Source organism: Cucurbita pepo, chromosome LG13 (assembly GCF_002806865.2).
Source record: "Cucurbita pepo subsp. pepo cultivar mu-cu-16 chromosome LG13, ASM280686v2, whole genome shotgun sequence".
NCBI classification, from domain to species: Eukaryota; Viridiplantae; Streptophyta; class Magnoliopsida; order Cucurbitales; family Cucurbitaceae; genus Cucurbita; species Cucurbita pepo.
In genome coordinates this window covers 2,514,430-2,532,431 of record NC_036650.1, presented here as the reverse complement: position 1 = coordinate 2,532,431, position 18,002 = coordinate 2,514,430, and the positions used below count along the sequence as shown (strand labels likewise).

Genomic DNA, 18,002 nt, shown 5'->3' with positions numbered 1-18,002 from the left:
ACGTATGAATTTTTTTTTGTTAGGTTTAAGGGTATTTTTGAGATTAAAAAAAAGGTTTAATATATTATTGAAACTTTTAAAATTTAAGGATATTTTAACATAATCAACGTTGGATGAAAGTCAAGATTGGTGTGAGACCTTTTGGGGAAGCCAAGATTAAGGCCATGAAAGCTTATGTTCAAAGTGGACAGCATCATACCATTGTCAATACACTTACTTTTTTTTTTTTTTTTTTTTTTTTTTTTTTTTTTTNATACGATTAAACTATAAAAAAAAATGAGGTTGTTTCTCGCTGACACTAGTAGTAACTTCCATCCTATCACTCTCATTTAGTTATAATCTCGATTCATTCATATACATCTCATTCGCTCGACCGTAACGAGAACTTGTTTTGAGTAACAGTGAAGTAAGTACAAAAAGCATTTTGACACCGTCCAATGTCAATTATTATACGTAGAGCCAAATCATGTTCACCTAATCATCATTTTCTTCACTAATCAATCTTAATTAATTTCTTATTTAACTCGATTCTAATCCTTTTTATCTCCCTCCTTTTGACTCATTCTTCTTCATCTTCTCTTCCTAAGAATAGTTTGCTTACATATGAAGACATTAGACCACGAACGCCCATTGACCTAATCGGGTAGACATAATAATCTACATGCAGCTCCACGGGAAGCTGTTGCACGATCTCTAGCTCGACTATCTTAATCGCGGGATTAGACTGATTCACTCCGCATAGATTGACTAAATGTAGACAGCCTTTCACTGACATCAGTTTTCTTTCTCGTTATCGTTTTACTAATAACATAGAAAAGGCAAGCCAAAACCAACTCTTAAAAAGTTGCAAAACTCGTCTCTTAGAGTTACCTTGTGAGATCCCACGTCAATTGGAGACAGAGAAACAGTGCCACAAGGACACTGGGTCTTGAAATGGGTGGATTGTATGATCCCACATCAATTGGAGAGGGGAACGAGTGTCGGCGAGAATGCTGGCCCCAAAGAGAGGTAGATTGTGAGATCCCGCATAAGTGGAAGAGAAAAACCAAATATTGTATATCAGATATACATATATATATATATATATTTAATCATATATGTTACGTGGTCAATAATTGACTTGACCTTATTATTGTTATTATTTTGTCTATTGAGACCCTGGTTGACTTTTCATAACTTTTAGAAAACCCCACGTCAGAAAATAATTAAATATACTAATAAATATTAGTAATTAATATAATATATATTAATGCTATATAAAATATTAACATTAAATTAATCAAAATAATAAAAATGTTGATTTTTTTTTTTTAAATTTAGAAAAGGAAAAGGAAAAAGAGTTGAAGGGTGTATAAGATGATTATTAATTAATTATAATGGTTTAAGACAACTAATTCACAGCTATAATATAATCTACCTGGTTGAATTGCTGGTTTTTGAGTGATTTACAGCCCGCCTCCTAATTNCGATATTAAAAATAAGGTTGAAAAGTTGATACTCTCGAACGATCTTATAATAAAATGAAACAATATTTACATAAAAATGGAATCAAACAATTTTTTTCATTGGAATATTTATAAATAAATAACGATTTAGATCCTAAAATTTTAAGTTAGTGTTTCAAACCGAACACTACAATTTTTTAAATTTGAAAAATAATTTTAATTCGTCGTTGAACTTATGCAAGATTGTTGCATGTGTACAAGACTTCTAATATATAATGAAATAATTAAAGTAAATTATTAGACCGTATTTATTTTTCCGTTTATTATTCTTTAAAAATAGTTATTTTAAAGTTTTAATTTTTCAATAGAATGTTTATTAAAAACATCATAATAAATTAATATATTTCATTCACCAATAAATAAATAAATAAATAAATATATATATATATAATGGAATATAATTTTTAATAATAAAAAATTTAATATTACTGACCAATATTGAATATAAATTATAGTTTACATATATATCATATTTGATATTTTATTATAGTCAAATATCTACCTATTTATCTTTTTATCTTTCCATATGTTTTTCTTCCAATTTATTATTATTTCCATATCATTATAATTTATTATTTCATGCAGTGATTTTAGCAAATATTCTCATAATATTACCGATAGAGTCTCAAAATTAACGGATATATATATTGAAAATATATTTATATTAAACGAGGTAGAGAAAGAGTGAGGTAGAGATTTGGGCGGAGACGTTGACAGAGACTATAATCTCGTCCCGACTCAATTTATCTAACGGTAAAAAATGTATTCCACTCCCTTCTTCATTATCTGTTCAAATCGATAATTCTCTCACACTTAGAAGAACGGTGGCGCAATTATATAAAATCTTAGTTTAAAGTGTTTAAATTATAAGAAAATATAAACACAAACATAATCAAACGAAAACAAAACAGCTCTATTATTACAAGAGATATAGTTATACAAAAAAAACAAAAAACAAAAGTTTAAAAGTAAAAAAAGTATTATTCAAAAATTGGAATAGCTAAAAAAAGAAAAAAAAAAGAAAAAAAAAGATAGATTCCATTGCGGCGGCCGGAAGAAAATCTGCCAGAAAATCGGCAGGCTGGCGGCATCACATTACCCGATGACTCTGCAGCGAATTCCTCATAGGACCACCAAAGGATCCGACCCCATCAAAATTTCTTCAAAATAATCATCTTCTTCTACTTTTTTATTGCACTCCGCCGCTCCCACCGTTTCCCCCCAGCCGCCGCCGCCGGCCCATGGAGTTTCCGGTATGGGACTTGTTTGGTACTCGAGAAAAAAAGGCGGTTCCAAAATAATCGATTTGAATATGTCGTCGGAGAAGAGAAAATCGACTACCGGAGATACGTCGGCGCCGCCGCCGTTTACGGTGGCCCGGTCCGACGGCAAGCATTCGGCGAGGTGAGTTCTGTAATGGAGGACCGATGTCGGAGAAGAGAGATTTGTCGGAGACGATGGGTCGTCGCAAGAAAATGGCGGCGGTGGCGGCGGAGTGGGAAAGTTAGTTAAAGCTGTTGGTCCTCGGAGCTTCACGGCAGCGCTGTCGTACGCTATAGCGGCCTCCTCTGCTGTGTCGTAAGTCCCCAACCACATCCGTACACGGCGGTCGGAGTCTCGTATCTCGGCCGCCCATTTCCCCCACGGCCGCCGCCGGACGCCGCGAAACTTCCTCACGTTACCCGTCTTCTTCTTCTTTTTCTTCTTCCGGCCACCCTCGCCCGCCGCCGTGCCGATGGTGATCTCGCCAACATACCGCTTCACACGGCGGCGCGTGAAATTCACCGCATCTTCGTCACTGGATGACGAGTCCGTAGCGTCCGGGTCGGTCATTGAAATCCGAACAATTCTCGAACCAACGTTGGTCCGGCCGGCGAAGTTTCCGGGTTTCCGAAGAATGGTCGGAGCTTCCATGGCGGAATCTCCGAAATTTGTTCTAGAGAGAGAAACCGACTGAAAAACGAGAGAGAGAGAGAGAAGAGAATTAAAAATTGGCTAAAAAGATGAGAAGAAGAAGAAGAAGAAGAAAAGGTTCTGTCATGGAAAGAAAAAATTACAGTAGAGAGAGAAAGAGAGGAGAGAGAGAAGTGACATAGAAGAAGAAAGGTCAGAGATTGAAAAGAAAGATTGGATTTTGAGAGATGGGATTTGTTGTACTCATTTTGTTCATTGAAATTTCATAATCAAAGTGAAGAAAAGTGGAGAGAAATTGAAGAACTTGAAGAGAGAGAAAGAAATTGAAGAGAGAGAAATTGAAGGTTTGCCAAGTGTAATGAGGAATGGTGTTCTCGAGTGTGTTGGAAATTGTTTATATAAATGTAGTATTCAATATTCATGTCCCAAAATCCAAATTTGGTAACCTTAAAACCCAAATTTAATTTGTTTTTTTTTTCTTTTCCTTCTAATTCCCATTTGTTTTGAATCAATGTTTAATAAAAATCCAAATCCTCAAGCATAAGGTGACCCAAAATTTTCGTTTAAACAAAAATCGAAAATGGAGAGAGATTTATCTTTGTTGACTAAATTGAGCCAGGGACAGAAACAATGAAGCTAAAAATTTCCGTTTAATCAAGAAATGGAGAACCGAAAGTGATCTATCTTTGTTGACTAAATGGGGTTGAAGACATAGACAACGAAACCAAAAATTACCGTTTAATAAAAAAAAAATTTGAATAAATGTAAATTTTTAGAAATTATGTTAGTAAAATATATAATTAAAAAAAAACAAACTAAAGTTTTATTATAATGATTGAAGTTTAAAATATGTCCATAAATTTGTAAACAAAATATGTTTGGAAGTTACATGTGAAATCTAATGAATTAAGATTAAAATAAAATAGATGAGTATAAAAGTTTTAAGGGAAAATAATAAATAAAAGAAAAGTATATATATATATATAAATAATAAAAAATTAGAGAGAGACCGTACATCTCTGGGGTGTTTGTGGAGGGGCACTTTTACCGAGATACCCCTACACAACCCCCAACGTCCCTTTATTATTCATGTCCTCTTCCTCTTTTGCCCACAATCTTTTTTACTTTTTTTTTCTCGAACAAATTTACTTTTTCGTCGAAATTCCCAAAATAATAATAATAATAATAATAATAAAATTCAAACTCCTTCCTTTTTGTTCATTCTCTCCATCTTCTCGGTGCTTTCAAGCTCTATTTTTTTTCGATCTTTTTAATTTAGGATGTCGATTAGTCGTGCCAATAGATTGGTAACTCCTCAAATATCGAATAAAGGACTCTAAAAGAAAATGAGTCAAGCCTCTTCGAAGACAGTAAAAAATGATTAAGACTCCAAAGGAGTCGAGCCTCGATTAAGGGGAGACACACTTTGTTCGACGGGAGGTATTGGATGATGGGAGTCCCACATCGGCTAATTTAGGGAATGATCTTGAGTTTATAAGTGAGGAATACTGACTCCATTGTAATGAGGCCTTTTGTGGAAGCCCAAAGTAAAGCCATGAGAGCTTATGCTCAAAGTGGACAATATCATACCATTGTGGAGAGTCGTGTTCATTTAACGTGGTATCAGAGTCATGCTCTAAACTTAGTCGTGCCAATAGATTGGTAACTTCTCAAATATCGAACAAAGGACTCGAGCGAACTTGGTGAAGGCGTTATTATCAAATTTTATATAGTTCTTCGGAGTTTGTCTCAACGTTTGAACCAAAGATCATCCAATTTTTGACATGTTAAAACTCTAGTGAAACAAAATCAAAGTTTCTGAACTTTTAACATTCGTCAAGATAGATATTGGATCAAATATCGTCCATTTAGAGCTATTAAGAGTTAGAAACTCAAAGTTCGTCCACTTTAGAATTTGTATGACATTTGACTATTTCTTTTTATTATAAATTTTGACGGGTTAAAAACCATTTTTTTTTTCATTTAGAGTTTTCCGTAATGTTTGAACCAAAGTTCGTCGAAAGTTTTACTAGCTTTGAAAAGTTAGAAACTCAAAATTCAACCCTTTCGAAGTTCGTCACGATTTTTGGATCAAAATTCTTCTAAGCTTTACTCGTAAAAATTTTAGAGAATCAGAAATCAAAGTTCTTCTAAACTTTAGTCGTAAAACTCAGTGATTACCCCTTTCAAAGTTTGTCTCGATATTTGAACCAAATTTCTTTTAAACTCATACAATTATTGGACTTGAGCCTATTGGACTAATGTTGATCTTTTAATACTCGCCCTCAACACTAGTCTTCATTCATCATACCATATTGAGTTGATAGCGAAAACTCTCATATTAGCATCACAACATGGTCTTCTGAGTACAAAAGAAACTGTTCCCGAACCGAGCTTAAACAATACCCAGTACTTAATTTTTGGGTATCATGGTCTTCTGCATAACTAGCATCACAACATCCTACTAGCTTGCGGTCTTTGCTTCTTTTGTATAAAAGATTGTAGTCGATTGTACCTTTGACATATCTCAAGATCTGTCATTCAAATGGAGCTTCTTCGAACTTTTGAATGTACTAACTAATGACTCCAACTGTATTCTCAAATCATTTTGGTTGGTTCATGTAGATTGTCTGGTCCAACTTTTTCTAATTTTTACATGTTGCAAGCATTAGCGGGACCCATATGGTAGTGATTCATCATAGTCTACATATTGTTGAGAGAACCCTCAAGCTACAAGTCGAGCCTTATATCTCTCTCGATTGATCCATTTGGACGATGCTTTATTTTGTAAACTCACTTGCAAGCGATGGGTTTGACATCTCCAAGTCTTGGCACTAGTTCTGAGGTTTGATTTTGCTCCAAGGCTATAATTTTTTCTTCTTCCCTCGCTTTTTGTCAAGTCGAGTTTTGTGATGCTTCTTCATCTTCTATAATAACTGCGTTGGCATACTTTTTAGGTGTTGTTTCCTTTTCACCGGATTCGCTTGGTTAAGTCACTTCTTGCGCACCAACATTAGTGTCACTTGGATTTTTTCTTGACCAAATGTGTGTAGTTTGCTCTCTCCATCTTCTGTTGTAGAATTTCTTCAATGTTGTTCGAGTCTTGTAAGATTTTCTCTTGATTGCCAATCATGTAGTTTGAGCATCCTGAATCAATGATTCAGTCATTTTCATAATCAGTATGCTCTCCCATCATCGCCATGAGTGCTAGCACGTCTTTTTTTAAGGAGTATAGTACCTTTGCATCTCACTCATCCTCTATCTCCTTTTTGGAGGTTGCCACGTTGCTTTTGACTAACTTTTTCTTTACCAATAGTTCTTAGACTTGTGGCTTTTTTTTGCAAATACCTTCAATTCTCTTCCGTTGAGGACTTTTGTTGTTATTCTTCTGTGTTCTCTAGGGTTGTATTTCACTTTTGGTTGACAATTTATTGTTGTTCCGACTTTCACTTGTGAAGAGCGCTTCTTTTTCACCCTTGAGCGTAATACCTCCAATCTGTTTAGTCATGGCTTCTTGACTGGTTAGCAAATTTTTGAACTCTACAAGTGATGGTTGACCGAGCTATCCTGGTACCGCAATAATGAAGTTTCTATATTCTGGTTGCAATCAGTAGATGATGATTCTCTTCATTCGAGTTTCTTGAATGAAGAACTCTAATTCTAGTTCAGTAATCTCCCGACATATCGACTTGACCCTGTGGAAGTATTGAGCAATCGTCATGTCGCATTGTGAGATTGATAATAGCTCGTTCTCTAGAAATACCTTGTATCGTTCTTCTTTGAAAGAACGTAGTGGTATACATGGATTGGGTTGGTTGGATTGGTAACCCAACCCCCAAGTGTTAAATAAATTAATTTATTTCAAAACTTTTATTTATCCACAATTCATAATTCATAATAATTCAGTACAAACATATATAAAAATATATTAAAAGTTTTCAAACAAACACAAGATTAAAGGTTGACAAATAAACACAAATTAATTTAATCATTTTTTACTATGCCTTCAAGAACTCTTGACTCCTTTTCTTTTTAGTCGACATGGCTAAGTTTAGGGCATGACTCTGATACCATGATAGAAATCACGGATCCGTAATGGTATGATATTGTCTAGCTTTGGGCTTTCCTAAAAGGTCTCACACCAATGGAGATAGTATTATTTGATTATAAACCCATGATCATTCTGATTCGAACTTAAGCACGAGAAATCTTCAAATACTATCCAAATACCAATGAGCAATATATTTTGTAAGAGAAGGTCAACTTGAAATTTAATCCAAAGAACTCGAAACTTGAACCGAATCTATTCGGTTCTAGAAAATTAATCCAATTAACTTCGAAATAATATCTAACCCAATCCAAACTCTATAATTCGGGTTGGATTGGTTCTAGTTGTTGGGTTCAATGTAGACCCATAGGGAAAAGCATCACAAACATGTCCCATGCTTACTTCGATGTCTTGTTATCCCAAATGTGTTCCAACATCTCTTATTTGACTATGGTTTTCAAATTAAACATTACTTTATCTGCTTTGATTCTTCATTTGTGAAAGGTGCCATTAGCAACTTCTAGTAGAAGCGTAATGTTGCTTCCGCCAACGACTTCCCAAAGGTCTTGTCATTGTAGATAGGACATCATGCATGTAGCCTACGTGTTGTAGTTGTTGCTATTAAGTTTCTTTATTTCTACGATGATTTGGAGACCACCCATTGTGTTGGCAGTACCTCAGTAATGCCAAATAAGCTAGCTTTCAACACAGGAATTGCAGAGTCACAATCCACTCAACATGAAAAAATACACAATAATCTCAAGAAAGCATTTCTGACGTGGAAGATCAGATAGAACTATAACCACAGAGCATTCTATAAATTCCAAGATATTAGTTATCTATACTGACCTTTCTAAGATCTTGTTCTAATACGAGATTGTCGAACACAACTCTTTAGTGGGAAACGCTCACACATTTATTAAAATCAATTAAAAAAAAATTGCACGACATAGACGATAAAATGTCTAAATTTTTATTCTTAAAAGTAGGTAAATGTTTTTATTCATAAAATATCTAAATCTTTTTCTTAATAAAATAAAATAAAATAAAATAAAAATCTAAAATCTAAATTAAACCTTTTAAAAATTAGAAGGAAAAAAAAAAAAAAAATTGATATTCATATAAAAGGCTTCATTTCGACATAGCCCATAGACAGTGACTGCAATTTCTCGTTTTAGAAGTTGAGGGTTCGAGGGAGAATCCCCTTTTTTTCTCTCGCTGAGCCCCAACTTCGAACGATTTCAATGGACTCCAGATCCCGGAGGCGGGTCCACATCGACGATCGAGCTCCGTCAGCCGGAGCTGTGGAACCACAGGACATATCCGGAACCACCGACGATGTGCAAGGATTGAAATTGCGACCCTCCGATGGGAATGTGACCGAAGATCAGGAGCCATTCATGGGCATCAAGGTCCGTCGAAAAGCCTCTCTCCATCGGGATTACAAGGGGGATTACATCGATGTGCCCTCGAACCAATTCTTGATGAAAATCTTGAAAAAACAAGGTTAGATTTGTACCTACCGCGTTGATATGCCATTATTTACGGTGTTTTTACTGTATTTTGTCTCTGAAATTGGTAATTATAGTTGATTGATTTGCCGTTGTTCATCCTTGTTTGTGAAATTGTATGTCGATGATAGTTTTCCATATCCAGCATTGCGAATCTATTACTTTCTTAGTGAACTTGAACCAGAGACCTCGCCCGTGAAGTAAATCATCGCATAATAAGGGGGAGATGTTGCTTTAGCATGTTTGAAATTGTTGTCTATTTGGACACCTTGTATTATGTAATTCCTCAGAGTATAATGCATTCCTCTGTATTGTTTAGTTTCCTTTCTGAATTTATGAAGAAATAGAATTCATTTAAGCTGGCTACTAAGCATTTTGTATGAGTGTTTAGTGCGGATGAAAATATGAGAGCTTTTGTTGGGTTGTATTTTGTTGGATTTACTTGGACTCTTTTGTTGACAATTTTGTTCTTGGTATTCTGTTTTTGGAAATTATGTTTATTTCCTCACAATTTCATTACTATTGTTTTAAGAGAGACATTTGAATTCTTAGCTTAATTTAAAAATAAAACGTAAGTTCTTAAAAACTATTTGTTTTAGTTTTTCAAAACTTGGAATGGATTTTGAAAACTTTGTTGTAAAGTAGATAACAAAGAAAATAAATCCATCGGAAACCAAAAACCAAATGTTTATCAAATAGGCGGTTAACATTTCTTCCAATGGCCCTTGCTCATGCCGAATATTATGGTTTATGTTGCTCCATAGCAGCCATTTTGAATTGGTGCATCATTCATACATGGGAAAATGAATTGGTGTGTCGTTTTGAATATTATGGTTTCTTCCAACGGCCCCTACTCTTGCATTCTATCTCATAATCCATAACCAATTCTACCATGCGCGTTATGCGTGCAGGTGAACAGAGTGTGCTTTTTGCAGATAAAGTTATGAAGTTCACTGCTACTGGGAAAATGAAAAGGCGGATTCTTTTAATAACGGAGTTCGCTATCTACATCGTTGACCCAGAAACTGATACCCTTAAAAGGAGGATTGCCTTGGCTGCTGTAGATAAGATATGTTTAAGTGAATTAAGCGATAACTTTTTTGCATTTATAATTCCAACGGAATATGATGTACTGATGGCAAGTACTCGGAAAACAGAGATTGTAACAGTTTTGGTTGAAGCGTTCAAGAGTTCCTCTGATTATGAACTTGAGGTTGTATTCTCCAACAGGTAAATTACATTATCTTTTATATTTATAACTCCCATTTCGAACTGAATAAAACAGTTAATACGATTTTGCTATTAATTTGAGCATATTGCACGAATTGTGAAGAAAGGAGGTTGCATGAGAAGGAGATTGCCTAGAATGTTGAACTTTTGACATAATTCTAAAATTTTCCAGTTTGCCTTTGACGAGGAGAGTTCTATTGCTCAATTTAGAGAACATCGTTCTCTGAACTGATTTTGTTACCATTTTAGCTATCCATAATTTTTCTTTGTTCACAAGCTTTTCTTCTTGTTGAGTTGTGTTATTTGTGTGCTTTTTCTAAATGTGTGTTACCTTCTTTGTAGGTTTGGATACAATGCAGGTGGTGAACTGTTAAAAGAAGTTCATTTCGAGGAAGTCGAAGGTATGAATGGCGTTTCTTCGTGTAGAATAGTGTCCCGTAAATTATTTGATGTGCGTTATTCTCTTAATTTTTAAATTCAAAACTGAAGTTTGATTTGAAAAATGAAAACTAATTTGTTAAAATAAATTATTTTCGAAGTTTTTATAGAAATTTAGCAAGGAAAACTTACAGAAACACATGTTTCTCAAAAACTAGAAAAAAATTTGAAGGTGGAACTATTTCGATCATATTCTTAAGTTCTTTTATTTGTTCCTTAACATACAGGCGGTGTGAAAACAAGAATTTTAAGGAAGCAGGAGTGATTTATCATTGCTTTATTGGTCAGTTTCTGATAGAAGCAGATTGATCTTCCTCTTCTTTTAGAAGAAAAAGATTTGTCAGCCAGTTTAGTGCTTGGTGAAATTGAAAAGTTGTATTCATATGGCTTAATAATGCAAAGTTTTAGAATGATTTTGTGGTTGTTTTGAAGTGTATTGGTTATTGTAATTGTTCATTGTACAAAACTAGACTCGCGATCTTTGGAATTTGATTATGTAGATTCTTGAACTGTTTGAATATATATTGGAATGAAACATTGTTATGGAAATGGATTGAAAATTGTATTGATATAAGAAACAGGAAAGTTGCAGTACCCAAAGCTTTTACTTTCTGTTCGAGGACTAGTTCGAGCAAGCCTAGAATGAGCCCCTTGGATCGTTTGATGCAAATAAACTAACTTTTTTTCCATGTCTCCGTGCTATATATCTTCGTTTAGTTCTAGTCACTGTATAAATGAAGCTTTATGATTTCATCTTTTGGCAAATTCTCCATAGTCATGCAACATCTCCATAGTCGTTGCAACATCTCCATAGTCGTGGGAAAGCTTTGTTAAATGCACTAATCATAGTTGGCTGGTTGGTTTAGTAGAGTCGAGACTTTTAGAGAGAGAACTAAAATTTCTTCTTATCAAGCGGTTGTCTATTCTAGTCAAACGTTAAACTTTCGTAAGTGAATTATTATTTCAATGGATTAAGTGTATGGATCAAGTGATGTTTAATACTTCTCTTTTCATGTTGGTCGTTAGAACATCTTGTAATTATGACATTAATCTCATTCTTTTAGCCTCGAGTCATTTTTATAGCTAGTGTTAAACTCTCGTCTTTTGTATGCTTTCATTTTCAATTTCAATTTTGATAGTCTTTTAAGTTTGTAAGCTTTTAATTTTATGATTAATAACTTTAAACCATCATTTTATTTTTGTCTATTAAATTTATATTTTTTAAAAAAATAATAAATATATGATTGATGAGGTTAAATTGATTTGATTCATTTGAGTAACACATATCCATGAGTCTTGAAATTAGTTCCAAAAGTTGTTTATGACATTGTTTTAAAAAAATTTAGTATAAATTTCAATTTATACTCCTAAATTTTTAGGTTGTATTAATTGAAATCTTAAATTAATAATTATATTAATTTAAACACTAAACTTTAAAACTTAATCAAAATTAGATGCTGAAATAGTTATAAAATCAAGGCGCAAAAGTAAGTTTATATTCAGTAATTAAAATTTCAAAAAAGGAAAATTGTATATTGAATCAATTAATACAAATCGAAAAACTATTTAGTTAACTCAAATATAATAAATAATAATAAAAGAGAAAAGCAAATAATTGTACTATTTATATTAATTTGAAATTAATAAAATAATAATTAGATTAAATAAAAATAAATAGACTGGAATTTCAACAAATCAGAGTGGCGCAGCGGAAGCGTGGTGGGCCCATAACCCACAGGTCCCAGGATCGAAACCTGGCTCTGATAGAGAAGGCTTCCAATTCTGTTAACATTTTCCCAATTTTGCTATGATCATCGACATATCGGCATTCAAAATCGACATGTCGGCTAATAGCGAAGGAAATAGTTATGAATTGGTTGTTGGATGGGATGGCCCGCGATATATCGTATGGAAAAATAAAAAAAATAAAAAAAAGGAAATGAAATTTTGAAAAAGAGAAAAAGAAATAAAATTGATTGAACAAAAACCCTAAGAACAGAGCTTTTGAGGTCTCTCAAAAATCTCGCGATAAATCGATCATTTTTTCCCTCTACTGCGAACCCTCCGCTCATCTCTCCGTCGAGAACAACATCACCCAAATAACCAATCTCTCTCTCTCTCTCCCTCTCTCTCTTCTGTAAGTTCCCCTTAAATTTCTCGTTAATTTTCCTTCGTTTTCCTCCCCACTTTTCCATTTCTTCTTTTCTTACTTTTTTCTGTGTTTTTCAGCTCTATTTTAGTTCATACCTCCCGATTTGCTTTATAATTCCAGTTTTCTGCTTCTTTCACTGTCCAGAGAGAATTCAGTGGAAAAAGGGTGTTCCGATTTTTCATTTGATTCCAGTTTTCTGCTTCTTTGGCAGTCGCTTAGTTCTTTGTGGGATTGTTTAAGTTCTTGGATGATGATTCATATTGGAATTTTTGTTTTCGTTTTATGATCTTTTGTTACTTAAATTTCATGGATATGTGATTGCTAGTTTAATGTAAGGGGTTTCTGACTTGTTTGGCTTCTGAGAAAATCGGTGGAGGGAAATGGGGTGTTCTAAAATGTAGAAGAGATTTTGATTTGATACTCATAGTTGTTTCTTCAGATGACTTGGTTTTGCTTTTAAAGTTTCTCTCTCAAATACGAATGGTGTGGCTTTAAGTTCATACCAACACGTAAGTTAGTTTAACATTGCTGAGAGAGGCAGAGGCATTTTGGAAGATCCCTTTTCTTGAGGAGTTTCAGTCCATCAAAATAAGGGACAAATTGATTTCAGGGAATACATATGTTTTTTTCTAAATAATCATGTTCTGTTTCTCTCAAATTCACAAGCAATCAGGCATGACACCAGCTGGTTTGATAATGTTAAGGAAAGGTCTATGATGTTCCACATTTTAGATCCTTTCTGTCTTGTTTTATTCATCTATCTTTTGTTGTTTCTATGCTAATCATGAATTTTCTATCATGGCGTCTCAGCTGCTTGTTACTGTCCTTTTGGTTTGGTCCTCGGTTGGTTGGCTTGCCGGAACATCAGAACACATACACATCCTGAGTGAGTTTGAAACTTTTTTGTTACCAATACTTGTTGCCAAACTAGATTCTTGTGTTATTACCCTTGTATACATTCGTTCGCTCGTTGTCGCCTTTTCTGGATTCTATAAGTTTTTTGGCATGTTTTTCCTTGGATGACGAACCATATCAGCTGCTTGATTCTCGTTACTTTTCGCAGTGGTCCGTGAGAAAGATATTTGTTGGGAGTATGCTGAGAAATTAGATGGTAACAAGGTGAAGTGTAAATTTTGTCTTAGAGTTTTGAATGGTGGGATTAGTAGATTGAAGCATCATTTATCTCGATTACCGAGTAGAGGTGTAAATCCGTGTAGTAAAGTGAGGGACGATGTTTCGGATAGAGTTAGAGCCATACTAGCAACTAGAGAGGAGATTAAGGAAACGTCGTGTGGGAAAAAGCAGAAGATAGCTGAAGTCAAGACTATCGAAAATGCGCCATCAATGTCGACGTGTAAATCTGTTGTTTCAATGGAGGCCCCGTCTCCAATCGCCAAAGTTTTTCCAACAGTTACTCCCATGGCTCCCCCATCATTACTCAACCATGAAAATGCTGAGAAAAGCATTGCTTTGTTCTTTTTTGAGAATAAGCTAGACTTTAGTATAGCTAGATCTTCATCGTACCAGCTAATGATCGATGCAATAGGGAAATGTGGCCTGGGATTTACGGGTCCTTCTGCCGAAACTTTGAAGAGTACATGGTTGGAAAGGATCAAAACTGAAGTGAGCCTTCAATCAAAGGATATTGAGAAAGAGTGGGCTACCACTGGCTGCACAATCATCGTAGACACGTGGACCGACAATAAATCAAGAGCTTTGATAAACTTTTTGGTTTCATCCCCATCCCAGACCTTTTTTCACAAATCGGTCGATGCATCTGCATATTTCAAGAACACGAAATGCCTAGCGGATTTATTCGATTCCGTGATTCAAGATTTTGGACATGAAAACGTAGTACAGATAATTATGGACAGTAGTTTCAACTATACAGGCATTGCTAATCATATCCTTCAGACTTATGGAACTATATTTGTGTCTCCTTGTGCTTCTCAGTGTCTGAATTCAATTTTGGAGGAATTTTCAAAGGTAGATTGGGTTAACAGATGTATCTTGCAAGCACAAACCATATCAAAGTTTCTATACAATAGTTCCTCATTGCTTGACCTGATGCGAAGGTTCACGGGCGGTCAAGAACTCATTCGAACTGGGATATCGAAACCCGTATCAAGCTTCCTGTCTCTGCAATCTATTCTGAAGCAAAGGTCAAGACTGAAGCATATGTTCAACAGCCCTGAATACACTACAAATCCTTATGCAAATAAACCACAGAGCATTTCTTGTATTGCCATTATAGAAGATAATGATTTCTGGAGGGCAGTGGAAGAATGTGTAGCAATTTCAGAGCCTTTCCTAAGAGTATTAAGAGAAGTGTCTGGGGGTAAACCTGCTGTGGGATGTATATATGAGTTAATGACTAGAGCAAAAGAATCAATAAGAACTTACTATATAATGGATGAAATCAAGTGCAAGACGTTCCTCGATATCGTCGATAGAAAGTGGCGAGATCAACTTCATTCTCCGCTTCACGCAGCAGCTGCGTTTTTGAACCCGAGTATTCAGTACAATTCAGAAATAAAGTTCCTTACTTCCATTAAAGAAGACTTCTTTAATGTTTTGGAGAAATTACTCCCCTTGCCGGAGATGAGACGGGATATTACCAATCAAATATTTACTTTCACAAAGGCGAACGGGATGTTTGGATGCAGTTTAGCTATGGAAGCACGAGATACCGTTTCGCCTTGTAAGTTTTCTGCTATTGAATCTCTCAACTCCTTAGCTGATTTTAGGTGAACTAAATCACTAGCTCCAGTCATGGCATTGCCAATGTGAAGAATTTTGTACACTAAAATGCTTAGATTTAGCAACTACCCGAACGTCGAGTTCGAATCCTGCATTAGGAATTCCTCTACTTAGTTCCGAATCCAAATATTATGAAACAGCTAAACTTAATTTTTACTTGAACTGTTCATATTTTCAATATACTTGTCTTCATTGTCCTGAATATAGTTAACGAGTGTATTCACTGCTAATGTGAGAACGAAACATTCTTTATAAGGGTGTGGAAACCTCTCCCTAGCAGACGCGTTTTAATAATCTTGAGGGGAAGCCCGGACGGGAAAGCCCAAAGGGGACAATCACTTGGGTTGTTACAGCTAAGCTGTATTTCGTGTTCTGTTTCTTTTTTTCGTACAACTGCTAAACTGTCTAGAATGCATTGTTTTCTTTTCTTCTTCTTTTAGTAGCTCTTTCCATTAAATGAATATCATTTTGGAAGCTCTGAATTAGGAATGTAGGCGTTAATACTCTTGAGGGCATGGTTTCAAATCGATATCTAGTAATAGAGGTTTTAGAACGAAGAACTTTAGTCCTTCGTTTCGGAAATAGTTCTAAATGGTCGATGACCAACTTAGGTATAGCTCAACTGGTTAATGCATATGTTTTCGACCAAGAAGTCAAAAGTCCGGATCTCTCCTAGCTATGATGGCTTAGTAAATCTATTATTGTTCAACATTCATTTGCATTGATAGAACCATTTGATGTGTTGTAGGGCTTTGGTGGGAGCAGTTTGGTGACTCGGCGCCCGTGTTACAACGAGTAGCAATACGGATTCTCAGTCAAGTTTGCAGTACTTTCTCTTTCGAAAGGCATTGGAGCACGTTTCAGCAAATTCACTCCGAAAAACGGAATAAGATCGACAAAGAAACTCTCAATGACCTCGTCTACATAAACTACAATCTCAAGTTAGCTAGACAGATGAAAACAAAACCCTTGGAATCTGATCCTATCCAGTTCGACGACATTGATATGACTTCAGAATGGGTAGAGGAAAGCGAAAACCCGAGCCCAACGCAGTGGCTCGACCGATTTGGTTCTTTGGATGGAGGCGACTTGAATACGAGACAGTTCAATGCTGCCTTATTTAGTGCGAGTGACCACATATTTAACCTGTGAGAGAGAGCGTTTGAACATGCTTGTAATCCTCTCCAGTTCTTAGGCATTGTATGTATTCCCTTGATAAGAGGCTTCTTTTGCTGTTTTACTTCCTTTTGTTGTATTGTAGCATGAATCTGTTCCCTTGCTTTGTTGTATATAAAATATAAACTAAGCTTAGGTTATTATGCCTTCCATGGTTTAATCATACGCCTACTTTCACAAATACCTTTCGAGTCCCGAGTTTTCGAGAAATGGGTTCGTTTGGTTTCGAAAGTAATACGATGTACCTTAAAATGTATTTGGGACATGTAGAAATAAGTAAACTAAAACAATTTTTTTTTTCTCGTGCCACATCAGATGAAAAATTAATAAAAAAATTTATTTTTATTTTGTAGTAATGAAAAAACGAACTAAAAGTAGTATACGTCTTGGACTTTTTTGGATCAAACAAACGTATTCTTGAAAATTCAAGAAATCAAAATGGTACATTTTAAAATTTCTTTGTTTCTGTTTTTCATTATTATGTGGTTGATTATCTCTTGAATAAAAGAAGAAAATCCTCTTAATTTGTAGTAGATAGTCGCCTATCGAAAATAATTGAGGTGCTAGCAAGCTCGTTGTGTCCTGGTGTACCTTTGGGAATGTGGGAAGAGGGTTGCATGGGTTAAACAAGCATAATCCTCGTGTTTCGCTTCCACATTTGAAGTTGAAAACTTTGAGCAGCTATCAGTGATAAGTCAGAGGAAGCTTTGGATTACGTTAAGTTATCAGGTCCGTTATATTGTAAGGGACACATGTGCTATAATGGCCCGAACAAAAATATGTATACTTCATATGATTTATAACATATTAGATAACGTGTATAAATGTAACAGCCCAAGCCCGCCGCTAGCAGATATTATTTTTTTTAGTTCTCTTCTGGATTTTCCTTCAAGGTTTTAAAATGCGGATGTTATGGAGAGGTTTCCACACCCTTAATAAAGGAATGCTTCGTTCCAATGTCCAACCAATGTGGGATCTCACAGTCCACCCCTTTGGGGCCCAGCATCCTTGCTGGCACATCGCTCGATATCTAGCTCTAATAATACTATAAAGGAATGTTTTGTTTTAAAACTTTGAAGGAAAATTCGGAGAAAAAGCCCAAAAAAAACCATATCTATTAACATTGGGCTTGGACTTGAGTTGTTATAGATAGTGTCAGAAATTTTGTAGTACTTCCAACTATGGGTTCTTTGTATATGACAATAGTGGCCTCTTAGGATTGTAAATGTCATAAAGAATACTGTCGTTGATAGTGTCAAGTTACTAGT

The 18,002-nt window shown here is 35.1% G+C and overlaps 3 protein-coding genes and 1 non-coding gene across 7 annotated transcripts; 3 read left to right on the top strand and 1 right to left on the bottom strand.

Annotated features, from left to right (window-relative positions):
• Positions 1–2,627: 2,627 nt before the first annotated feature.
• LOC111808687 (ethylene-responsive transcription factor CRF4-like) lies at positions 2,628–3,474 on the bottom strand. The gene has a single exon (XM_023694829.1). The coding sequence runs from the start codon at positions 3,417–3,419 to the stop codon at positions 2,628–2,630; it is 792 nt and encodes a 263-aa protein (XP_023550597.1). The 5' UTR covers positions 3,420–3,474.
• A 5,134-nt stretch (positions 3,475–8,608) lies between these two features.
• Positions 8,609–11,195, top strand: LOC111809429 (myosin IB heavy chain-like). The gene is made up of 4 exons (XM_023695889.1): positions 8,609–8,973; positions 9,890–10,208; positions 10,551–10,609; positions 10,874–11,195. Exons 1-4 carry the CDS (start codon positions 8,712–8,714, stop codon positions 10,909–10,911), a joined length of 678 nt encoding a protein of 225 aa, XP_023551657.1. The 5' UTR covers positions 8,609–8,711; the 3' UTR covers positions 10,912–11,195.
• Positions 11,196–12,340: 1,145 nt separating this feature from the next.
• On the top strand, positions 12,341–12,412 carry TRNAM-CAU. The gene has a single exon. It is a non-coding gene; the product is annotated as a tRNA-Met (tRNA).
• A 252-nt stretch (positions 12,413–12,664) lies between these two features.
• LOC111808713 lies at positions 12,665–16,894 on the top strand. 4 transcript variants are annotated; one of them, XM_023694863.1, is made up of 5 exons: positions 12,806–13,507; positions 13,609–13,684; positions 13,862–13,917; positions 14,016–15,499; positions 16,307–16,894. In XM_023694863.1, the coding sequence occupies exons 3-5, from the start codon at positions 13,907–13,909 to the stop codon at positions 16,708–16,710; spliced, it is 1,899 nt and encodes a 632-aa protein (XP_023550631.1). In that variant the 5' UTR covers positions 12,806–13,507; positions 13,609–13,684; positions 13,862–13,906; the 3' UTR covers positions 16,711–16,894. The 4 variants fall into 4 exon arrangements, with proteins under 4 accessions (XP_023550630.1, XP_023550631.1, XP_023550629.1 ...); XM_023694862.1 differs by lacking the exon at positions 12,806–13,507 and adding an exon at positions 12,665–12,783 and having other exon boundaries at positions 13,862–15,499; positions 16,307–16,710; XM_023694861.1 differs by having other exon boundaries at positions 13,862–15,499; positions 16,307–16,710.
• Positions 16,895–18,002: the final 1,108 nt, after the last annotated feature.